At 30.0% G+C, this 27072-nt stretch overlaps 1 protein-coding gene across 1 annotated transcript in view; it reads right to left on the reverse strand.

The window, feature by feature from the left end:
* Acat2 (Acetyl-CoA acetyltransferase 2) overlaps positions 1–25625 on the reverse strand; it is a 38776-nt gene extending 13151 nt beyond the window's left edge. Inside the window, exons 1-5 of the mRNA XM_075370716.1 lie at positions 25469–25625; positions 22841–22962; positions 14240–14352; positions 8940–9139; positions 5009–5238 (exon numbers count right to left, since the gene is read on the reverse strand). Of these exons, the coding sequence (XP_075226831.1) occupies positions 5009–5238; positions 8940–9139; positions 14240–14352; positions 22841–22962; positions 25469–25517 (714 nt within the window). The 5' untranslated portion in view covers positions 25518–25625. The remainder of the gene's footprint in view (positions 1–5008; positions 5239–8939; positions 9140–14239; positions 14353–22840; positions 22963–25468) is intronic.
* Between the last annotated feature and the right edge of the window lie 1447 nt (positions 25626–27072).

The following is a 27072-nucleotide window of genomic DNA, read 5'->3' on the forward strand; positions in this document are numbered from 1 at the left end:
AACGAGCCCTTAAATCATGCAGAAAATCACATCATTTTAAATGCTTACAAAACCAAATACAAAGTTATCCAACAGCATTGATTTCAGATATCATTAATAAAACTGCTTACATAAGTGGAAGCTGTGCTGCTTCAGAGTATAATGTGATTTGCGAGTATAAATCTACTAATAAATTATGGTCTCCTAAGAAAACAAAACCCCACAGATCAATTGAAGAAAAAGTTGATTTCAATAAAAACGAGAATCGTAAAACAGTACATGAATTTTATTTTCGAAACTGCCTACAATAGACAAAGTGTTATATGAGTTGTAAATGACAATAACAATCTACCAGATTTCCGAAGAACAACTTTTCATAAATTGCTAAAAATATGAATTTTAAATATGAAAGCAGGGCCAGGAAAGTGTTTTAATTGATGGGGATGATATAATTATATGTCAAAGACCTTAGTACATTAAAATAAAGAAATGAGGTTAGAAGGCCATGTTATATTAAATGGATGAAACTTGGAAAAATGAATGTCACATTAAAAGTTTAATTTGGAAAGATAAAGCTGTGAATTCATCAAAATAAGCCTTTCTGTGAAGCTTATCACAGAATGTGATATGATATGTGAATGATTTTTTAAGATGAACTTAAAAGTCCAATTATTGCAAAGGGTTAACATTAAAAAGTTAATTCCAGTGTTAGCAAGATAATTAGCAAATTCAAGAAGTTGAAGTAAAGTTTGGAATAAATCCAAAGTTAGCAAGATCCAATGGTAAAACCGTGCTTTGATTACCTCCCTCAATATCAATTTCTACTGCACCCAATTGAATTAATTTTGGGACGAATCAAAAGTTACATGGTATCAGAAAATACTACTTTTAAAATATCTGTTAAAAATTTGTCTAAAATCCATTGATAAAACAGACCAGCAGGAATGGAAAACTGTATAAAACATGTAACAAATACTGTAAAACCAAATTATTGGGAATTGGATAATATAATAGAAAACAAAATTTAACCTCTCATTTTATCTCTTAATACTGACAGCATACGGATTTCTCAGAATCAGATGATGAAAACTTAATTGAAATTAAAATTTATCATAAAAATTTAATCTAAAATATTAGTAATCTTTTAATGTTAATGGACAACTGGCAATATTCATAACTCTTAAAAAACTTCAGGTAACTAGGTAAAATTAAACAATTTTAATGAATAAAATACCCATGGGTTATCAGATAAACTTCATTTAGTATACTTTCTACCACATTTATTCACCTACAAATTATCTGAGCGTATTTTTTTATACACAATATGACAGACCACAGTACAATAATTCTTACATTTATGTGCAGTTTTCTTCAATATGGTAACAATTTTAAAAGATGATCTCTCCAGTCTTTTTTTTTTCTTCAGTCATTTGACTGGTTTTATACACCTCTCCAAGATTCCCTATCTAGTGCTAGTCGTTTCATTTTGGTATACCCCCTACATCCTACATCCCTAACAATTTGTTATACATACTCCAAACGTTGCCTGATTGCACAATATTTTCCTTCTACCTGTCCCTCCAGTATTAAAGCGACTATTCTAGGATGCCTTAATATGTGGCCTATAAGTCTATCTCTTCTTTTAATTATATTTTTCCAAATTCTTCTTTCTTCATCTATTTGCCGCAACACCTCTTCATTTGTCAATTTATCCACCCATCTGATTTTTAACATTCTCCTATAGCACTATATTTCAAAAGCTTCTAATCTTTTCTTCTCAGGTACTTCGATCATCTAAGTTTCACTTCCATATAAAGCTATGCTCCAAACATATACTTTCAAAAATCTTTTCCTGACATTTAAATTAATTTTGTAAACAAATTTTATTTCTGACTGAAGGCTCGTTTCGCCTGTGCTATTCAGCATTTTATATCACTCCTGCTTCGTCCATCTTTAGTAATTCTACTTCCCCAACAACAAAATTCTTCTACCTCCATAATCTTTTCTCCTCCTACTTTCACATTCAGTGTTCCATCTTCGTTATTTCTACTACATTTCATTACTTTCATTTTGTTCTTGTTTATTTTCATATGGTAGTTCTTGCGTAGGACTTCATCCATGCCACTCATTGTTCCTTCTACATCCTTTTTACTATCAGCTAGAACTACTATATCATCAGTAAAACGTAGCATCTTTATCTTTTCACCATGTACTGTTACTCTGGATCTAAATTGTTCTTTAACTGCTAGTTCTATGTACAGATTAAAAAGTAATGGAGATAGGGAACATCCTTTCTAAAGTAATGGAGATAAGGAACTCCCTTTCTTATTACGGCTTTTTCTTATGTTCTTCAATTATTAATGTTGCTGTTTGGTTCCTGTAAATGTTAGCAATTGATTTTCTTTGTATCAAATCTTTGTATTTGAACCCTAATTTTTTTTAAATGCTGAAAATTTTATCCCAGTCTATGTTATCAAATGCCTTTTCTAGGCTTATAAATGCCAAGTATGTTGGTTTGATTTTCTTTAATCTTCCTTCTACTATTAATCTGAGGCCTAAAATTGCTTCCCTTGTCCCTATACTTTTCCTGAAACCAAATTCGTCTTCTAACACTTTTTCCACTCTCCTCTCAATTCTTCTGTACAGAATTCTAGTTAAGATTTTTGATGCATGGCTAGTTAAGCTAATTGTTCTGTATTCTTCACATTTATCTGCTCCTGGTTTCTTTGGTATCATTACTATAACACTCTTTTTGAAGTCTGACGTAACTTCCCCCTTTTTCATAATTACACACCAGTTTGTATAATCTATCAATCGCTTCCTCACCTGCACTGGGCAGTAATTCTGCGGGTATTCCATCTATTCCAGGAGCCTTTCTGCCATTCAAATCTTTTAATGATATCTTAAATTCAGATCTCAGTATTGTTTCTTCCCTTTCATTGTTTATAACAACATTTTCTAATTCATTTCCTCCGTGTAACTCTTATTGAAGAGTTACAGGGAGGAAAAGTCGATAGGTGGGTGGAATATATTGATATTCCACCCACCTATCGACTTAGCCTTTCGTATTATATACTGGTGTACCATCTTTGTTTAACACATTATTAGATTTTAATTTATGTACCCCAAAATTTTTCATAACTATTTACATTGTAATTGATTTACAGTATAATAAGTAAATAGTATCATAAAACCAGTTTAAATTTTATAAACCTAATAATACATCAATAATCTAATAATTTTTTTAAATTTTATTTTTCAATAAAAAATATTCATATATTTCAAATATTATAATATTGCTGTTGTGCGGAATCTAACAACTTGCAACACAAGAAATTTGTAAATGTATTTATTATTATTAAATTATACAATATAGCCAACACTATCAGGCAGTTCTCCCTACTACTACAAAAAAACTGATAGTTTGTGTTGCAGATAGTTTTTCAGACAGTAATAATCTTTCTGGTTGTTTGCCCATTATAACTGGCCATCACTACTGTTGAAAGAGGTCAGTATGCCAGCCTGGCTGATTAAGGGGTTTGATTTACAGCAAGGGTCAAGCAATTTTTTACTTATTGTTGTTTCATCCACCTCATTTTCTATATTAAATTACAAGTAATAGTAATACTAATAAAATTTTTTTAAGTGTTCTATTATTTCATCTATTTAAATAATGTACTCTAATTCATGGTTAAATTGCAGTTACTTATTTAAAATTTTGTCCTTTATTTTTAAAATGTCTATTTTTTTTATTGAAATTTCTTATATTGATGCAAGCTAAATGGTGGGTTTTTCTTGATATGAATACATAAGTTAAAATTATTTACTTAGGTGGAAAAAACAATGCAAGTAAAAAAAATTACCGATAGATATAAAAAAAAAAAAAGTTCATTTAACTGTAAAGGTTTAAGTATTATCTTGTGTAATTTAATCTCACCAATATTTTTGTAATGTTAGGAATGAATTTTTATTCTTGTAAGATTTAGAAAGTAATAATTATTTCTCTTATTAAATGTAATTCTTAGAGTTCTCTAGTAAGAAAACATTTTCAATCTTTATTTTTCATTATAGGCAAGTGTTATTTTAATGTAATGTGGAGTAAGATCTCTTTCCAAATAAAATATAATGGTTCTATGTATAAACAGCATACCATCATTAGAAAGCTTTTAAGCCATATGTACAGCAAAGCCCCTGCTCAGAGCTGGCAGAATGATTTGTCAAACTTGTCAGTGTAAAATGTTTACTGATGCTTAGTATCTAATGTTTTTGAGATGTGTTTTTTAATTGTGAGATTACAAATAAAACAATGTGATATTGTAGCAGTCGATGGCGGTTTCATGGATGATCCTAGTTCAATAATTGATATGGCTAGATTTTTTCAATTAATATAAATTCCTACTAATTCAATTCAATTAATTAATATAAACAACAGAACATAATATTGAGGTAAGACATACCTTTCTCTAATTTTATCAAAAGTACTTTCACAGGATCCCACCTCCTCAATCACTATTGAAATATTTAATTAAACTTCATATTAAAATTTAAGAATACTAAAATAAAGAAAATTGCAAATTAATTTATTATATGAGTGCTGCTACCTGTTGCAGTTTTTACAAGACTGTCTGTCTCAAACACGCTATATCAAATTGAAATTTTGTTTGTATTTATTTTTGTAATATTTTCTAATAATTTTATGTCACTTTTATTAATTTATAATATCTTTAAATTTGTGTTTATTTATTTCTATTAATAGAATTAAAAATATAATTTAACAATACAGAGGAATAAGAATCTTAAAAAAAAAAATGATGGCTTCTTTGGAGCCATTTTGGAGAAAAAAATACAGTAAAGCAATACAGTATATCTTTCTTACATATATAACATAAATATCACATTAAGAATAAACAAACAAAACATTTTTCAAAGCAGTAATTTCTATTATCTGCTTTTTTAAAATATTTATAATTAATCTCATATTATGATAATAAATTAATAATATGATAATATAAACATATAAATATCTTACTTTAACAAATACTGGTTCTAATCTTCGTAGAGATTCCATTGTTGTATCATGTTTAGGAAATTCATCTTCTGAAACCATTACAATATTTTTTCTTTTACTTAATTTAACTGGTACAATTTCACGTTTAAAATAACCTTCCTTCTGAGCTATTTTTGTTTTAATCTGTGATTCTAATGCATATTTATCTTGTTCTTCTCTTGTTATTCCATATTTAGTTGCTATATTTTCAGCTGTGAAATTAAAAAGAAAAAAATTATATGATCTTATAATATAAAAAATGTAATATAGAAAATGACATGTTCCTGGGTAGGTCCTAGATGAGATGTTAAAAGCTGCCCCTAACAAAATTATAGTTCTACAACATCCTGGAACATTTTAATTGAATCCTGGAAATTGAAGGATATGAAGTAATAATAAAATGCTACAGGTGAAGCCAAATTAGTTTTTATTGAAATGAATATAAACTAAAATTAATGACTTAAGTGGAAAAGAAAAGATGTAAGTGAAAAAAAATTTATTGATAGATTTAAGAATGAAAAAAATGACAAACTCATGTAACTATAAAGATTCAAAAATTATTTTGTGAAATTTAATTAATTTTTAGTAAACTGGTCCTGTAAATGATAGAAATTTAAAAATAATAGTTGCACTTCAGTAATATATGCAGTAGAAATCTATACATAATTTATAAATACATTAAAAAAATTTTAGTAAATTAATGATAATTACAATCAGACATAAGTCTTCAAAAATATATCCCCATACACAGCTTTTGATCACTAAACAAATTGTAATTCTCTTAAGTCAAGTAATACTAATGACTAAAAAGAAAGAAAAAATTGATGTTAATAAATTTCGACTGAATGAACACTGAGTTCTTAAAAAATAAATATTAACTAGATGTTACTGAATTTTAAACTTTGGTTACAACTTCATTTTAAATGACACAAAACGGAATATATTTTCCTTCACAATTCAGCATCATAGCTGCTCAGAAATCCTTATCTGAAGAACTCATCAGAGAAACTGATCCGCTGCAATGTAAAGAAAAAAGTAACTATACGACATCAAACATTTTTAACCAGACAAATGAAATTATTGTCAGTATCTAATAATAAACATTTTCCAGTTAAATATAAGTACAAGTTAGATTTATTGAAGGTTCGAATGGAATGAATACTCAGCAAAAAGCTAATATATCCTACCACATTCACTTTTTTCAGCTTTTTTGGTGCGTCAGTTGCTTGTATTTCTGATGGCAAAACCAGTCAGTTTGGACTTGGGTAAAATTTAAACTGGCAGTAAAACTGACATATGTAAAACAATTTGTTCTTAATATGTAAAAAAACAATTTTTGTTTCTAGGCGAAACAGTAGACTATACTGATCAGAAGCAGTCCCTCTGCATTACTCTTGTCCTCTTCTCATTTCCTTATCCTTACTCCCTTCGTCCTTGGGTAGGTACCATGGAAACTGTATCAATCACTCCTCCGGCTTCATCTACAGCTAGCACCTTACAGTAGCTGGCAGGGTGATGCTTCTTTTAGGTACTTCTGTTTTAGTAATGGAGTCTATACAGTAGTTGGACAGAAATCAACCTAACAGCTAGGAATTCTTTAGGTTCACTACTCTTACTAGAATCTAAACATAAAGACAAATTTAAGGAATTTTTTTAAATCTAGTTCTAAGGAGATAAATTTGGAGCAATTTCTTTTGTTTAACCTCTGGAACCACCGTTAGGTATTGCTTCAGGTGATGAGATGAATGATTTGTAGCATGTGTGAAAATGCCATGCCTGACCGCAATTCAAACCCAGAAACTCCAGATGAAAGGCCAAGATGCTACCACTCGTGCCACGGAAGCCAGCTCTCATTAATCTCAAACCTTTTTTTATTAACTAAGGGTTATTTTCAAATTTGGCATTTTCCACATACTACAAAATTTCCATTTATTCTCACGCATAATCTTTCAAATAATGCATTAATCATCCATACAAAAAGATTACAAAAATGTAATTATTAATCATCCACATAAAAAAATTACAAAAATCTACAACACAATGACCGTTAACAAACTTCAGGATATTATTTGAAGGTAGCAGGTGTTGATCTAAATAATGATTGTGCCTCATATGCAAAATTCTATATTGCATCTTCTACAGTCATTATTAATTACTCCTATTTAACTATTTTTATTAATTAATTCATCCTTCACCGAATCAGTCTTACATCATAGAACAAAATAACTCAAAATTTACAAACATACAATAGCATGCAAAATCATCTGACCACAGATGTTATTTAATAAAAGGTAACTTTATTTGAAAAAAAAAACAAATTTGTTCAATTTGTGAATATCGAATAATTAACATGTTCTCCTTTAATCTTAATCACTTCACGTACACGATTTGGCATTGATTCAACAAATATACAACACATTTTTTTTTATTTCTTCATCATGAAATAATGCCGATATTACTGCTTTAATGATGTTAATTTTTGTGGTTGAATTCATTTTTGAGTCGTTTTTTGACTATGCCCAACGATTTTCGATTGGGTTTAAGTGTGAAGAGTTGCCTGCCTGCAGAAGCATTTTAATGCTTCGTTCTTCAAAAATGTTTTCCACTTTTTAGCAGTATGGCATGGCACCAAATCTTGTTGGACACTCCCTACCTTGTGGGCATGTGTTTTAAAGTTGTATCATACTTTTTCCTTCAGAATCTTGATATATCCGTCGCTTTTCAACATACCATCTACTGGAAGTAATGAATAGGGCCTTAAAATGTGAATCAACCCCAAAACATTTTTTTGGGGGATGTTTAACTGAATGTTTGATATGAGCCGGTGATGTATTTTCAACTGATGCTTTTCTAATGTATGAAACTATTTCTCCCTGAACGTAAAAATGTGACATGTTGGAAAATGTAATATTTTTCTAGTCTTCTTTAGTCCAGTTAGCATGTATATTGTCCCACAAGAGCCTTTTTAAGCAAATTTCTGGTGTTAAAGCTGCTTTTTAGCAGAGTGACAAGCTTTCTGTCCACCTGTAGGAAGTGAGCATTCTAAAAGTTTTCACACATGTAAATCTGTTCCACTGGCTGCTAATTCTTGATTTTAAGTCCACAGATTTTAAATTCTTAATTTCAATCAAGTTTACTTTTTCTCATTAACGAAACCGAACCTGTGTTGCAGTAGTTGTTTTCCTTTCCTTTGAAGTGAAAAGGAACCAGTTCTTTTAAATTTGTTAAAATAGCACTCGCTGTCCCTAGTCCAACACCATACTCAGAAGCTATTTTTGTTGTGTCAAACAAGTATACTCAGAAAGAGAAACAATTTTCAAATGCTTTCTAGGAGTTATGCCCTCTACTATGTATTTAAGGCACAGAACAAAAACTACAAAAATATGATTTTATAATAAAAAATGAAATAGACTTTCACAAAAAATTATTTATAACAAGAAAATTGCTAAATCACCAAAGAACAATAACCTCACGTTATACAGACAACTTAAAGAATGGATGTGGTCAGGCAGTGTAGCCACAACATAGAAATAGAAAAAAATTCCGTGTTCAAATTTTCACGCTAAAAAATATATACTGAAGTGATCATGATAACACAAATCGTCATCTGAAGAATTTAGTTGAAGTAATAAAGGTTTCTCCTCAATAACAATAAAATACAATAATTTGGTCTGTGTAAATCTTTGCTCTGTACAAAGTACTCAACAATATATCATCACATATGCGTGCACACACGCTGCTGGTTTACAGTTTAATTTAGTTTTTTTTTTCTACCAATTTTTTATTTAACAGAGTAATTATACTTTTTGTAATCTTCTGAAGAATAATTTCAGAAAATTTTAATTTTTCATCCTCTTTAATGATTTATTTTTATAATTAATATTACAAAATAATAATAATAAATAATACTTACCAGTAATTCCCATATGAATATTATGAAAAGCATCAGTTAATCCATCACTAATCATAGTGTCAACAAATTCAGTATTTCCCATTTTAATACCAGACCTAACATGTGCTATGTGTGGTGCTTGACTCATTGATTCTTGACCTCCAGAAATAACAATTTTAGCATCACCACATTTAATTGACTGACACCCTGCTATTACTGACCTAAAAACATATTGATCATTAGGGATTAAAAGAATTCACAAAAACTATACTAGGCCCAGGAGCAAAGTGAGCTTTGATATCAGTTTAGTTAATTAGAAAATTGTAACAATGTCACTTCACTCATAAGCACATGCTTACACCACATGCATGGGCACACACAAAAACACCCTATTAGTTTATAATTTAATTTTGTTATTTACATATACATATTTTTTTTTTACTTTATTAAAAATGGCTTTGATAACTTGCATTCAGTTTTATTAACCTAAATTCACTTTATTGTAACTATAATTTACATTTAAAGATATTGTTTAATAATACTTCATTATTTAAAATGCATAAAATAATTTGGTGTTTTTATTCAAAGTCACAAACTGAATTGGTGTTCTCTGAATTGTCTTGTGTCACCATACTGATAATTCGATTAATGGTAGAATCTCAAGAACACTGTCTCAGGTTCTCTTCTTGCAGATTTCCTACATGTCAGATTCTTTTCCTCCAATCTTCTATAGACAGTTTGTTGGTTGTTTTGTAAAGTAGCTTTTTAATTATAAAGTCTTATTGCATCTGACGTTCTGTTCTTATGTGTGCCCACAACAAATGAATTGAGTGTGATAAGTGGAAGACTTACAGCATGATGCATTACATTGTAATATTGTCAATTTCGCATATTTTTGGAGCAAACTTTATTTCTTTTCTTTGTTAACAATTCAGTTCTCATCTCTTCAGAGGAAAATAGAATATTATTCATTCTGAGACTACAGAGATTATTTAAAACTGTATTCATGAAAATTACGTAAGTTTCTTCCAGTAAATTTAAAAATTTATGAAATGTTCTAAAAAGTTCATAATTCATGACAAAATAATAATCTGAATTTAAGATCAATTTCTCTGACAAAAGAATTAATTTACATTCTTTTTTGAGGTGTGATTGGAATGTTTTAATATTGAGCTTGAAATTTCAAAATGGCAGTACTTACAGGCTATTGTGATCGATCTCCTTCAAAGTATTTCCCTGCTGACTGAATACACTAACTCCAATGATGTTTCCACTTTTGGAAACATTCCTGAAAATTTTCTTTCTTGAGAGTATTAAGAACCCTCTCCGTATTTACCTGGATATCTTCAGTTGAGTCAAATCAGTTCCTTTTCAGCAAAAACATTAATTTAGGAAAGAGGTTGAAGTCAGCAGGGGCTAAATCAGGGAAGTAGGGGGGGTTACAGAAACACAGTAATTTGGAATTTGGCCAAAAGTTCCACAATCAAGAACGCATGATGAGTTTGTGTGTTGTCAAGGGTGGAGGACCCAATTTTTGTCTTGTCAGAGTACAGGCCTTTTCACACATTTTGTCACAAACGCTGAAGGACATTTTTATAGAATTTCTGGTTAACTGTCTGCTCTCCAGGGCAAATTTGAGATGCACGATACCTGTAGAATGAAGAAAATCGCCAACATTATCTTCACCTTCAACAGACTTTGTCGCACTTGTTTCAGTTGTGGTAAACTTGGACCCTTCCACTACGATGATTACACCTTTGCTTCTGGGTCATATTTGTTATCTGCAATTACCCTATTTAAAAAATCTGGGTCAGTTTCAGCCCAATTAATCAGTTCTTCGGATACTTCAAGTTGGTGTTGTTTCTACTAGTCTGACAACAATTTCGGAATGAATTTTGCATATATCTGATGCATGTTCAAAACTTCAGTTTCTGAACCATGTAAAAATTTTAATTCAGTTCAGCCATCTCCCTAATTGTAGGTTACTGTCAGAGCAGACTACATTATGAACTTTCACAATGTTTTTGTTGGTTTTTGAAGTAGAAGGTCGGCCAAACAGAAGATAATCTTTGACTGATTCACAGCTACCTTTGAAACTGTTGAACAGGATAAACATTTGATTAGCTCAGACATTTATCGCTGAAAGCTGTTTTTAAGAGTTCACAAATTTTCAAAGCTGATTTCCCAGTTTCACACAAAAATTTGACAGAAACACGTTCTGTTTTTTAATCCATTTTGCCAAATCAATAACCACCAAGAACCAAAACATGTCTTCACTCACCAGGATACCACAGTGATCTTTTCAAAGTGGTTCAAGGACAAAACAAGGTTTCTCTTTACAACTTGCGGACAAACCTACTCTTACTCAGCATTGACAGAACCTGTCAACTTTCAGATCACACCTTGCATACAAATTTGATTTTTACTGATCCTCCATGTACTAAAATTAAGGTGCCACCTTTATCAACTAAAACCTTTTAACCTTCTATACTTCAGTATCCTGCCATATCATTAATTCACTCAAGTTCTGGTTCATCTAAGTTTCATCTGTGTAAAATATTGATCTATTTAAATTATCAATCTTAACTACAAACATTTTTCATGGGAAAATGGGCCAGGGAGAAACAATATCATTTCTTTTCTCAAGAATTTTCATATCATCACTTTTTTATATTTATATTAATTCAATCTTTTTTGAAATGCTCCATGCAGATGATTGTCTACTTCAAAATTTTAGCTGACTAATGCTGTCTTACTTTTTCTGTTGTTGGATTTTCACACTGTTCATAAAAAGCAAATACACATCTTTGCACTATATCTTTATCAAATTTATCTAAATCATATACTGTAGATTTTTCTAAAAATTTTCTTTTAACAAATCAAATTTCGGGCAATTTATTTGCCTCTTCTAGTTCTCGGATTGCAGTTCTACTGGCAAAACAACCTTCTTGGTAAGCATTCTATTAAATTACTTTTTCTTGGCATAAGAGGTACCCTTTTCTTTACTTGATCTGTCCAAGATCTTACGGCTTTAATGTACACAAAACTCCAGAGGTACAACAGGCACCAGTCACAATTTAATCAGATACTATACAGCTAATCCCTATACAGAATAGAATGGTGTAACTTGGAGAGCTAGACATTCTTTGCTTCTGATGGGTTGGCATGCTGATGTGTGATGTGAGTGCTTGGCTTAGCAAAGATAATGGGAAACCAATTTTTTGGTAATTCCTGGCACAGGATGCTTGTCATCTTGAGATTTTTTATGCCAATTTCAGGAGTGATTTGTCCGTTATGTCACGTCACCTACAACCATTATGGTGTGATATCTAACCAACTCACTGTACATGAAATATGTAAAAGGTATAGTGGTATTAATTCATTGTTTTAACCCAACAGCAACATAAAAAATGTTTCCCCTACTTGTATACAGTATATAAAAAGCAATGATGATGAAAAACATCTGATCACAGAAAGGTATAAACATTCTGTAACAAATTTGATTAGAAAAATTAAATGATTTTTAAAAAAATCCTTTTCAGTAAACTGATCTATCTGTTAAAATGATTCCTAAACCCCAAAACTAATGTTAGGTCATTAACAAAAATATGACAATAATATGCTGATACCAGCCAAACAGAAACTACATTTAACAGTACATAACTTAAGTACGTATGACTTCAACTGATGTTAACATTCTCACAACTGATAATTTAATAAGATTATCATAATCATCCTTTAGTTACATTTTTCTTTCTCCATTTTTACAGCAAAATGGACAGCTTTACAAAAAAAAAAAAGAATAAATTCAGTGAACTGGTTTTTCTATTTTTAGGAATTTCCATTATAGAAATATTTCCTGCAATAAATTTACTTCTACCTAAAATTCAAGGAAAAGATTTGAAAATATATAACTGAAATCTCTAAATTTGTACAAATTTTAATAAACAAACATGTACAAAAAATATTAATGTGTCAAAACAAAAAACTGTACAAATTGAACCACCATTAAGTTACACCTTCACCTCAACAGAATGTCTGAATGGTTTACACCTCAGTTGGATTCACTTACACATCTCCAAAGATGGGCGAGATTATTTCTTTGAGAAAAAACCTGTTTACAATTGGCACAAATATTTGGAGAACTTCAAGAGAAAAGTAAATTTTTGTTGCAGCATATTTTTAAGTTGGTCAATGCAAAATCATTATTCAGTAATGTGCTGCATCCATATCCTAATCTTCAGAGAAATTCTGAGAAAAATTGATACTCATTTCCTAACCTAGCTTTGAGCTTTCCTGTGGGTAAGTTCCTGTTTATCTTGTACTGCAGTTTCTCATCCTCTCTCACCAACCATCTTTGTTCCTTATTATTTATCCCTTCTCCATTTTTATTACTGTGAAAACCGTTGAGAAACTTTGAAAACCATTGAACCAGTGCATCCTTTTTGAGAGGCTGCCTGAGAACCAACCTGGCTATTCTGTTTCCTGTACAGTTCCTGCATAACAAGCCTAATGACTGGTTACTGATAAGACACAAATGAGCCTTCAAACAACTTAAAAAAGTTAATAAAATTAACTACACCTAAACCTTCATTTAAGTCATTATTCGCTATTGGAATATAAGCTCACTAAACTTCAGTTACCAAACAAACATATTTCTGTAAGAAATTCCAATACTTTAAGTAAAAAATTAATTTTGCTTACAATGAAGTAAATAAAAAGTAAAGGCATTCTTAATAACAATGAAATTACTACATTTTTACAATTATATATGTTTACATATTGAAGCCCTACAATACTCATGCTTACACATTTTCATGCAGATGTGTTCTACCCAAAGAATTTCTATTTAACTTCCTCAATTCCTTTTCCAAAAATTTACATTAGCTCTTACAATATTAACTGTCTATTATTACTATCAAAGTGCTTGAAAAAATACTTTATTTAATTCACATCTTCCCCATAAAGAAAACTAGTACTTGTGTACAAATTAATATTTCATGTTTAAAAATACAAAATAAATAATGTTGTATAATCTTGGTAGCTTTGTTACTTTTTATAAATGATTTCTGTCTTTTTAACTGTGAAATTGCTCCATAAAAATTATCAGTAAATGCATTGAATACTAATATCCCCTTGATAATATTACCAATAAAAAAAAAAAATGATTAATTATAATTATAAATCTATCTTGACTTAAAAATGCAAGTTGTATGGAACAAGTGATAAATGAAACAAAAGATAATTACTATTTAAGATAATTATGAATTCCTATTTTAGCATGCAATTAACCAAAAGTAAATTATATGTAATCTACACACCTCAGCCCAGAACCACAAAGCATACTTATTAAATATGCTGGTACAGAATATGGAATGCCTGCATTTACAGCTGCCTGACGTGCTGGATTTTGGCCTTGACCAGCTATTAATGTCTAAAAAATAAAACAAAAACATTAGATTTCATACTGTTCATTAGAAAATATAAGATATCAGTATTATGACCAAAACATATTGTAATTTTAAACACACTACTAATTAACTAAAAATGCTACTACAAACATTCATGATCTTTTTTTTTGAGTTCAACTATCCATGTCACTAATAAACATTAGGAACCTGGGTAGGATGATAAATTTACAGCCTTACAACCTCATGGTTCCCAAGTACTGAAAGATCTCACAGAATAGAATCCTACAAATTGAAAAGTGATAAATAAGGAGAGACCAACGACAAAGTAAGTTCAATGAATTAATTTCTATACATCACCAGAGTTGATAATCTGGTTCGGTTGGCTTTTTTAATGGCTTAAAAGAGCTGGTGCTTAATTTTAATAGTGAATTAATTCACTAGTAATTACACATTTATACTAAATACTTTAAATTTTAATGAAGTTGTATTGTTCTTTCTTCTTTTATGCTTTCAGTTGCTTCACTGGTTTGCAATACTATAAATCCTTCTGATATGCGCTGATCTTTCAACACATATTGTGAAATACCATGCAGCTAAACATTGTACAGCAGAAATAATTACTGTAGTACTTGACCTAAATAAGGTTCACAGATTTTATGGCAACTCAGTTTAACAGTTTACATGATTTATTTAACAACAGAAGTTTGACATGGGATGCATATTATCTAGGCATGGTTAACAGTTTGGGGAGTGTCTTTTATAATGTATTAGGAACTTAAAATCAGGTCACCATAAAATTATATATCTGTATTTTATGGCAAAGGACAAGGAAAATGTCTGGAACCCATCTTTTTTCATTTATGTGAATCTTATAATTTTTGTTTTTGAGAAACCGTAAAGTCCTCCTTTTTTGATTTGAAGATTCTAAGATTCGTAGTGTTTATTAAAAAATTAATCTAAAAGATATCAGGAAACACCTGAATTATTGTGTAAATAAAATGATATTTTATTAATAGAAATAAATGTTCATAAATTAATTACAGGATGTTTAAAATGATAAAATTGATGAATTCCAATGAAGATGATGCATTATGTGGGAAGAGGGTAAAGTAAAAAATCAAAAATACAATGACAGCTATTTGGACTTTGGTTTTACGTTTTACACAGAAGTCAATGGTGAAGAGAGGCCACAATGTGTTCTATGTATGAAGATTTTGGCACTAGAGTGCATGCTACCCAAGTAAGCTGAAACACTATTTAAAAAGTATTCATTCCAGCAGTCAGTAAAACTGCAAATGCTTTAGTTAAATGAGTTAACTTAAGAAGAATTAACTTTTCTATAACTGCAGAAGAATACATTCTACCAGCTGCTGGGAAACTACTTTCACGACTGCTGGCCCAATAACACCATCAGTTCCAAGTTACAGCTCATATTAGAGGACCTCAATGATCAATTAATTGAAAAATTAAAAGAAAAGATATTTAATTTGCAACTGGATGATGCCACAGATAATGATTCTCACCCGATTTACAATGTGTGGTTTATAAATGGCAATAACATTGTAGAAGACCTTTTCTGGAAAAGTATCACTGCTAGTGCAAAGGCTCAAAGCTTGTTTGAGATCCATGATACTTTTACATCTGAAAACAGTCTGGAGTGGAATAAGTGATGGTAAATTGTGTCAATACTGATGATACTCATTCTATGACTGGCTGTTATGTCCTGTTGAAGGATTGCAGCGCTTTTATTCAAAGCAAAGCCCCTGAAACACTGTGGAAGCACTCGTATCAAAATATCAGAGTTCTAAATTGAAACAGGTCTTAGAATAGTTAGTGAATATGATAAACTTTATAAAAGCTCAGCCACTAAAGGCAAGATTTTTCAAAAAGGTATACAATGATATGGAATCCCACAAAAAATGTCTTTGTTATACTACAGCACCTTGCAATGGCTTCCTCAACTGTCTCATATGTTTGAATTGCACCACGAAATTTCTTTCTTTCTTAGATAGGACGAACACAAATACACTGAACATTTTTTGAATGAAGACTTTTTTTAAAAATCTTTGGCATATTTACACAGACATTTTTGAAAAGGTGAATGCTCTTAATCTCTATGTGCAGGGCAGCAACAAGCAGCTTTTAAAGTTGACTGAGAAAATTTTGAACTTTTTTTAAAAACTAAAGCTACAGAGAAGAAAAATTTCAAGATGGAGGAATATTCCCCCTTGTAGCAATAATTTTGAACTCCAGTGGAGTTAGTTTCTCTTAAGGTTAAAAATCCTATTTTGAAGAACACTTATCACCTGCTTTGAGAAAATTAATGTCAGTTAATTATTATTAATTTCAAAATGATAACTGATTAATTTGCATGAATTCAAGATCCATTTAATGCCACTGCTCAATCTCAATTTACTGCTGCAGCAGAGGAAAATTTGACTGAGTTATCTTGACAATATATTGAAAAACATTTAGTAGCAGAATAAACTAAATTTTGGATGTCACAAAAAATAAATATCCACTCCTAGGCAATGAAGCTTGAAGAATCTTAATTCCATCTGCAATTTCTTATTATGAGAAACTGGGTTTTGCTTAGCATTACCAATTGCTATGATAAAATTTAGTAAGTACTGGCCAAAAATCAATGTGGAGAAGGAAATGAAGGTAGTAGATTTGTCCAATTTAATTCCACTATTTGAGAGAATGTCCGGCAATTAACAAGCTCATCCATCTCACTAATTATTATATTTAGTTGTATTTATTCAATTAAACTTTTTTTTTGTGATCTAAGATGTTTAATTTATTTTGACCTAATCCTTGCAACAAATGATTGACTACTTCACAGAGTATACTTGTTAGAATTTTATATTGGGCACTTTGAAAAAAATTGGATTCACATATGGAACAGAGAATGGAAAAAGTTTGGGAACCACTGGTTTAAAAAATTTAATTAATTTCTTTGTATATACTACTCTTATCATGATTGTAGAAGAATTTCTCAATATTTAATTCATATTTAAATGAACATATTTATTAACTACAGTGATTGTTAAAATTAATATTAGCATTTAATTAAAATATACCATGCAGATTCATACAGAAAAATGTTTATTTTAATACAGTTATTTAAAAAAAAAAATAAATGATGATATTTACATTCTCCTTTGCATAAGTTAGGCTTATTAAGCAAAATGTTTAACATGCTATGTTTTAGATAACAAATATTCACAGTTGCTAAATTAAAGAAATTTTTTTAACAATTCTTTTCAATTGTTAATTTGCTTATCTAATAGATGCAAACTTGTATATTAATGTATAATGAATAAGTAAAATATGTATAAATGAAAATATTTTAAGACACAATCTTTATATTAAAAAAAGCAAAAAGAGTTGAGAAAACATTTTTGTTATGAATAAAAACATTCGATCAATCTTCAATACAAATTATAATTTAAAACCAGTTCTTTTTTTAAATAAACATATATACAGACTTTCTCCCATCTTTGTTTCTTTTAAAAAATAGCTTAAAATATTCAGGTCAAGCATGCCATCAACATCAGACTGAAAGTACACAAAAGAGTCACAATATTTTTAAAACTGCATCATTAATTATTATAAAATTATTTATTTACTTAATTTAACATGTATTCAATTTAAGTAATATAAAATTAAATACAACTAATATACAGGTTTAAAACTATTCAATTATTTATTTTAATATAAAAACATATTTACTAACATAAAAACATGTTTTCATACACGTATGTCATTTATATAAAAATTATAAAATAGAGAATGTTGTAAAATTAAATTTATTAGACAATTAAACAACTGATAATCTAAATTTATGCATGCATTTAAAATTAAAAACACAGTAAAATATCAAGCTATATAAAACCTCTAATGGTTTCTCAAAAACCTAAATACAACTAAATCCCAACAGATGATGTTTTCAATGACACAAAAATTCCTACTAGTAAATTTAAATGATGAAGGCTTACCTGAATAAAATGTTATTTAAGGCTACATCTAGATACAAGATTTACTTGGATAAAACATGATACAACAATATTGCATAAGTTAAATTTTAATTACAGAAAGAAGAACTAGTTATAGGGAATCAGTAATAATATAATTAAACAACACAATATTGCTATATAAAAAGTGGTGAAACCAGTCTAGAGTAAGCTCTCTGAACTTACCAACAAAATAACCTAGAAATTCTATACAGTCTTAAATTCTATACATTAAGTCTTAAACATGTTGATGTTTTGTTAAGAACAGCAAGATTCAGTAATACCTCCTTGCACCTACCACACAGAAAATGCAAGGTGAGACATCAATGAAAATTGCTAAGAGAAAGTAGGGAATCATCCAAATGATTAGGCTCAAATCTATTTGTGTTTTCGATTTGTATGGTAGGAACTACTGTTCTATTTTAGTAACAAATTTTAAAATTAAAGTATTTGCATTATTTAATATTTAATTTTACAATTTCTGTTCACATAAAATATGGTTATACTTTCTTTAAATTAGATCCATAGTGAGAAGGGCTCTATCAAGTGCTTATCTCATATTTTATTATATTTTGCTGAAAGTACATATTTACTGATTGCAAAATATAAAAATAAACAAAATAACCTGTATTGGTTTTTTGCTACTATGATCCTATATGGGTAACAGAGATGAATAAAGTGGAAAATGAAAAAAAAAAAATCAAATACTTGCTGAGATTTTTGCTGAAATCAGACAAACTGAAACTATCATGATAACTATTACACTAACTGTATTTAGTCAATACAAACACTTCAACTAACAGTTAACTAAATTTAGCAAAAAATGTTCCCTAAAACATCTGAATGTTATAAAAATAAATAAATACAGAAGCTTTTAAAATGAAGTACAAAAAAAAGAAAAAGTAATTAAAAGAACGGCATTACAATATTCTCAATAAATATCTATTTTTTAATCAAAATTAAATTCTGACCTTATTTTCAGACTAACTGGTAGGTTACTAAAAGACCAGTGTAAGTAAGGCTTCTTTCAGAAGCAGATGATACAGACACAATGAAATTTCCAAATAGTAGTGGGGTAATGTCATTACCATTTCAAATGTGATTTACCTATTAGTTAAAACTGATTAAATCAGGAAACAACAGCAGTTAGCTTCAACATGTATATTAGAAAGCACAGAACTTATCACTTCTTATTTTTAACTACAATAACAAGAATTTCCCTAAAATGTAATTACACAGATTTTCCGTAATGAAGGGACACATTTTGTTTGTAATTTGTAGGGACTTGAGTAATTTTATATACTTGTATGTTATAAAATTATAATTACTTGATATAAGTAATTATATCATAATTACTTGATGATATCTTGGACCCCAAGGGAAATTGCATACGTTTTAGAGGTGTACTTTGCTTCTCAAGACTCGATCATCGCAACACAAAAGAAATTCAGACAACACTTCAATGAACACAATGCACCATCCCAGAAAGTGATCCTCCATGCAGTGAGGAACTTTTGAGATACTCACGGTCAGTCTCAACAGTCTCGTTCCCATGACACAATTCAACATGTTTCAAACACCATGCAACAAAGTCCAAACACGTCTACCTGTTGATTGTCTCAGGAAGCGAATGTATTCTGCAGCAGCCTACACTGGATTATGAGACAAGACCTACACCTGTATTCATATAAAATACTGGTAGCACAGCAGTTGCCCCGCAGGATAGGCTTAGTTGAAAAACACTGTGTGATACCTCTTGGATAAGTGCAATGAGGACGAAACATTTCCTGAGCAATTAAGATTTCTTGTCAGATGAGGCCCATTTCCACTTTATCTGGTTGCATTAATAAGAAAAATATAGGTTTTGGGGGTTGAGAAAACCCCCACATATGCACGAAAAACCTTTGCATAGTGTCAAAGTTACAGTTTGCTGTGCCTTGACTCTTGCAGTGTCATTCATCCGTACTTTTTCAAGAACAGACATGGTTCTGCTGTTACTGTTAATAATGAACGCTATAACCACATACTCAATACTTGAGTAGTAACCACAATCATTCCCGAGTTAGAACATCAAAGCAAAGAAGATGGAGAAGGTTGGTTACTGGTCTCCTACCAAATTACAGTGGCCCAACCCTGTTGTAGAGGAGATTGCTGGTGGGAGTTGCATGTCTGAACGAGGCCTACAGCGAAGGAAAAAGCTGAGTTCATAAATCACCAAATTTCTACCGAGGCATTTACATTGGTGCCATCCCAACGAGGCCAGGCTTAACACTATGAGATGTAAAAAGTCAGAGGGTGAAAGACGACTCCCATTATAGCCCATCAGGGTTAGTAACTAGGGGGGTGGTGTGGCGACCTGAAGCATCACAAGGCGAGTGTCTTCCCCTATGGGGTTGAGAAGGCAGGAGTTGCATACACCATGATATTGTATGGAGTTGAATTGTAGAGGAGCATCACTAAGTACGTGAAATATTTAAGTCCCGTGTTCAAGACTTCACACAGGAAATACTGTTTACAGATAATCTGCGCTTATTGCACAGTTTCTAAGGAGGTGGCTGAGGTCTTGGCTGGCCTTTTACCTACAGACTTACTGATTGAGCAAAGGAACAGACTCCGGGCATTGGGACCTCTATTTCCTGCCGATAAGAGGAGAATAAAACTCCTCTTCTATATCTGCTGATATAGAAGAGGAGTTATTAGGAATCTGGCAAAGCAGGTGAGATAAGGGGATGAAAGGGTGATGGATGCACAGTGTGCATTAAAACTTATCATTCAAACTCCAGATATCTGTATTTAAAATGTGTCCCATAATTATGGAACAACCTGTATAACTTCTGAACACCTAAAATAAAATAAAAAAACTTTCATAAGTAATACTTGATATGAAAATGATTAACAGCAAAAAAGATAAGCACATAATATTCTCATTTGGCTTTAATGATTATAATTCAGAGAGTTGTAAATCAGTATGTTCTTTTGTTTTTTAATATGATACACTGTTTCTTAATTTATATAAACATTTTCTTTTTTTTTTATTATTATTACATTTTATTGTTATGCATTTTTAGATGATTTCAAATAAACACATAGCTAACTTGCTGACATGCGACAAGGAAAGATTTCTTGTACAGTTAACTGAATTTGAAATGAAATACCACTATTTTTGAGGTATTCTAATTTAAAATTAAGTTTTTAATAATTTTCTTTTTTTAAATCTGTTAGCTAATAAATGTAAGCTAGCAATATCTTTCTCTTTTCTTTATCAATTTTCAATTTTTTTTCAAGGATAGACTTTTAGTTTAAATTTACAATAATTGTTTTTATTTTTAATTACCATTACATAAATTTTACTGTCATGTATGATAGCTCCTGAAGAAGGAATTTCTCAAGTAAAAAGTTTCTAATGATAATAATAATGAGGCTGGTAATCAGTCTGGATGTCATTAAAAAAGACTGACCTGTTTATATATACTGAGAATGAAATCTAATACTAATAAAATTACTCATATAATCGATTATGGTTTTCATAAAAGTGAATATAAATACTAAATGTATTTAAAAATAACTCAATCAGTATGCAAATAATGAAATTATGCTTCCAGTTTTTTCACCATAAATACAAACTGTTTAATGGTGAATACCACTGGTATTTATGGTTAATCTAGACTGTGCTTCTACAATGCAATTATATTCTAGAATGCAATTGTATTCTAAAACACAATCTACATTAATACTTTAAAATACCATTGTCAATCCTGTTTTACTTAATATACATAATTGATTTTGCATGTTTTTTTTGTTGTTCCAGAATGTTTGGTAAAGAAAACTAGGTACAATGTTAAAAAAAAACCTTAAAAAATTACATTTTTACAAATTCTCTTTGAATTGTTTTCTTTTTAAGGAGCCAAATAAAATGTTTTTTGAACCATAATGTGAACTTAGATGATTTATTTCTTTTATCACTGAATGACATAATCGAATAACTCATTCATTGACAACACATTCTGTATAAGGAAAACTCAACCCTAAATCCAGAACCTGTGAATCAATGACACAAAAGGCAGAAACATCTCTAAGGGTATATATATTACAAACTGGCTTCCTCATAAATTTTTATTTTATGTATTACTCAGCAACAAATTTAAAAAGAACTGTCTCAAAGACAACCCCTATTTATATACAAAGAAGTGAATTGCAATGGAGATAAATCAAATTTTTTATAACATAATTTATGGGCAATTTCACTAAATTACAGAGACAAACGAGTAATTAGTTTACTATTAAAATAAGTTTATATCACAAAGTACGAATAAATAATCAACCTTCAACATATTATTGGCTGAATTTTATTCTACTTTCTCAGCAGCATGAAGGAAAAAACACATACTAGTGCTTTATCAATTTATAATATTACAGAGTAAAATAGCAATGTCTCACTCAACCTTGTTGATGTTTTCAATTAATAAAAATTATAAGATTAAAAAATAAAACTTACCTGGCCAATTATTACTTCTGAAACTTCATCTGGCTGAATTTTAAGTTTTTCTAATACTTCACGAATTACAATACATCCCATTTCATGAGATTTTAATGATGAAAGTGATCCACAAAAACTTCCTAAAATCGTGAATTTAAAAAAAATAAGATTAATCGTATACAATGCGGGTCTCACCTTCGATTTTGATGTAACCTGGAATAAATCCTATTTAGTCGGTAACGTCTTTTACCTGAGTTACGTCCCTGGTAAGTTACACAGCAGCTTGACCAAACATTTCGTAACTCGAACACTACACAAGTGTGAAATGCATTATTTTCGGTTGAATAATTTGGTTAATTTTTTGTAATTAAGTTACGTTGCGCAACTACCGAGATAATAAATCTTTAATGTCCTTGGCGGATATGTGTATACACACATACATGTATTATACATAATGTGTGACGAAGTTAGCGAGCGAAGCGAGTGTTAGGTTATGTTTGTTGATATCGTATGAATAGAATCGAATAAGATACAGGTTATAATATGGCTCATGTAGTAATGTTTTTCTATGAGCGGTTGTGAATTAAGTTAAAGTTTTTGTAATATCGGAAAGTTATGATACTTTATGAAGTTTTTTTTACTATCACAATGTTTTACCACGTTCTAAAAAATGCTCAGACTGTGCAAATCAAATAACCCTTAATGAAGAGAATGGTGTTTTTCGTTGCACAAAACGTGTTGTAACAGTTGATAGTTGTAAGAGAAAAGCGTTCAACAAACAGCATAAAGAAAATTAGTCAAAATAAAAACACTGTATTTGAAAATCACAACCCAAGAAGACAAACAATTTGCTGATTCGCAGGTTTTTGGATTTTAACTAAGCCTCAAACACAAATGTTTGCAATGAAATAAACATTATTCTGTGAAAGTGCGTAGCCTGAAGCTCTTACGTGAAGTGTGCGTGGAAGACGTTTCGAAAGTTTCAGGTCCGTTTTTGGTAAAATTATAAAAAACGATGAGGCCAACACTATTCACCCAAATACATCCCTGGAAGATTAATTGAAGGTAATTGGATTTTTGATGGCACTGGGCGTGACAGCAAAAAGTGATTTTTTGTTCCACTGACCAATCGAGGTAGTTTTTCATTACGCTCAATTACTAAGCAGTATATTTTCCCTGTACAATAATTAGTGACCGTTGGAAATCCTACAGTAGTTCACACGACTGCAGCCAAAGGATATATTCATTTAACGGTCAACCATTCCATGAACTTTGTTGGCCCTGATACTGGGCCACCCACATACACAAACCGTTTAAAGGATGTGGCAATAGGTACGCGGAACCGTGCTACGAAGCGGCAATAGAAAACATAATTTAAGTGGTCATATCGCCGAATTTATTTTTCGCAGACTGCATACTTACTACAAATAACGTATTCATGTTCTACTTAAAATTATCGGCGAGCTATACAACGGTGAATAACGACCAGAATCTTTTGATACTGTCCCTCAACTTCACACTTCCGAAAATTACTTTTAACAAAAAATTAAAGAGATAAATTTCTGTCAAATTTATAAGTTACTTATAATCCAACCTAACCTTAACACAATCTAAACCAAATTAAATTTCAATTAAGTCAAGTTGTTTACACCGTAAATAACGTATGCATAATGCATTTAACTTAACCTACCTTAATTTAGTCAAGTGGATCTAATCTGATTCTTAAACTTGATTAACAAACTTAGCCAAATTATTTAGTCCGAAAATAATGTATTTTCTTTTACTTGTGCAATGTTGAATTACGAAATTGTTGGTGAGGGTACTGTATAAATTCGAGAGACGTAACTCGGATGAAAGGGGAACAAAAAATTTCATTTTCAACGAATTACATCCTAAATAAGGTATATTCCAAATTTCATCAAAATCGGAGATGAGTTCCTAATTGTATATAATTACCAAACAAAAAAGTATAATAATAATAATAACGTGAATTTTACTAAACACAAAATGTATAAAAATTTATCTCAAGAAAAATTAAAAACAAACATTAAGTAATTAGCAATTCACAACTGGTATGACTTGGGGTCGTCTGTCAGAATCTTATGTTATAAAAAAATACCAAAACATTTGTGAAGACAACTATCTATTTTATTAATTAAAACACAAGATATTGTTAATACTAAAAATTAATTATATTAGTTTCAAGATATAAAAACAAGAAAGTGTAGCTATTAAACGCAGTCAAATGCTTTCAATTTAAAAAAAATCAATAAAAACTGAAAAAAAAAATTACAAGATTTAAATATTATTTAATACGTTACATAAATATTAACTCCTAGTAGTTATGAATTACATTTTATTATGAAAATGTTAACTAAGAAAGTTATTACTTTTAAATGTTGACAAAAACAAATTAACCATTTTTAAATACCCTGTAACTCTGAAACATGGATCAGAATTAAGATTAATTTCGGACAACTCACTATTTGTAATAACAGTAAACACATTTATTTATAAAACGAGACATAATCCTATTCTTAAGAGACTTTTTGGTTAGAATTACATACCATCGAAACCAATAATATGTGTAGCAGTAAGCTGTTTAGTAGACTTATTGGAATAAAATAATAATTAAATATTACTTACCAATCGGTGTTCTGGCTGCTGCCACGATACATACATCCGATTCTTTCATGTTTATATTTTTACTAACCAACAACAGCTTTTAAAGTAAGGAACAATGTTGCCAGGCCGAAATACAGCAGACAACTGAAATGAATGTTGACGTCACGACGTAGAGGAAATGTTGAGGACCCACAATTCAGTTCGGCAACTAGCAAGTTGGTGCAAAAATGGCTGAGAAGGACGTGAAGGCTGGGCTTCCGAATTCCACAGGTAAGATAATTAAATAATGATAATAATATTCGAAATTAATGTTCAGAATTTATATCTTATTATATATGTATATATTAGAAGATATTTCAACGTCACTTACTGAAACGCATTTACTTTAATCGTGCCCATTCTCTTTGCCTATTCTATTATATATCAATCATTTTTTTTTATATAACTCAATAAATAATTTATTAATTGTTTTCGGTCCTTTTACTTTTATGAAAAATAACTGATTTGCTACACTTTTGTCATTTCTTTACGTCGAATTTGTCTAAAAATTCACTGTTTTTAAATACCGAAGTTGTGTAGTAACATTACGTACGTAACCTCAATTGATTGAATGAATTCGTCTTTTGAATCATCATCGTTGATAGTAGTTATTGGCCCTTTGGGGGTCTTGATTATCGGTCCATGCAGTTACATTAACCTAAAACTAAATTCAATTGTGTGTTAATGAAATTAGAACAAGTGTTTCCTTTATTATTGTTGTTTTTTTATCTACTGAAAATTAATGTCAATTATATTTTTTATGGGTGGAGCAGAAAAATTTTGTATATTTACAACAGAATTATATTTCAATCCATATTTTAGTTGATAGTATTGATGTTGAATGAAAAGTCTTGCAAACTTGATAACTTTTTAACTAAAAACCTGCTCAGTTACAATTTTTGTTATTTGTGTTGTGATTGTATTGTCTAGTAGTAATACTAGTAATTGTAATTGTTTGTTTACTAATGTTATTTACACATTTATATTACTAAATATTTTTTCTCATGTTGGGTGATCAGTTCATCATAACAATTGAACTAGGTTTGCATTTATTGAAAAAAATAATATTTGAGCAATTTTAATAATGAATTAATTAATAGATTATGAGAATGTCCATAATCCGATTTCTGTAGAAAAATGTTTTTATATATATTTATATTTTGCTCTTACTGAGGTAGTGGTGTCACATAATCATTTCTACTTTACGTAATTTTTTTACCAGTTAATGAAATTGTTTCCAGGCGTATTTACATTAAACAATATTTTTGTTTTCAGATTGTCAGAATAATCTATTTTTTGATGCCACATTAAAACACCTGCATAATTTCTTAACCTAACCTTATTGTGAAATTATGTTATTTTGTAATTGTCTCATTTTGATCATCTGTCTTATTTTTGCCATATGTTTACCTTCTTGTTACTGTATTTTATTATACATTTTATTGGTGGACTGGGAATAAAGAGAAAATGTCTATTGGTGTTATAGTGTAACTAATAAAATTTATAAGTTAATTAAATTGTAGTTTTATGGTTAATATATTGCTATGTCGATTTTTAAATAGCTTAACAGTATTAGAAAATGGAAA

The sequence above is a fragment of the Lycorma delicatula genome, chromosome 7 (assembly GCF_047948215.1).
Source record: "Lycorma delicatula isolate Av1 chromosome 7, ASM4794821v1, whole genome shotgun sequence".
NCBI classification, from domain to species: domain Eukaryota; kingdom Metazoa; phylum Arthropoda; class Insecta; order Hemiptera; family Fulgoridae; genus Lycorma; species Lycorma delicatula.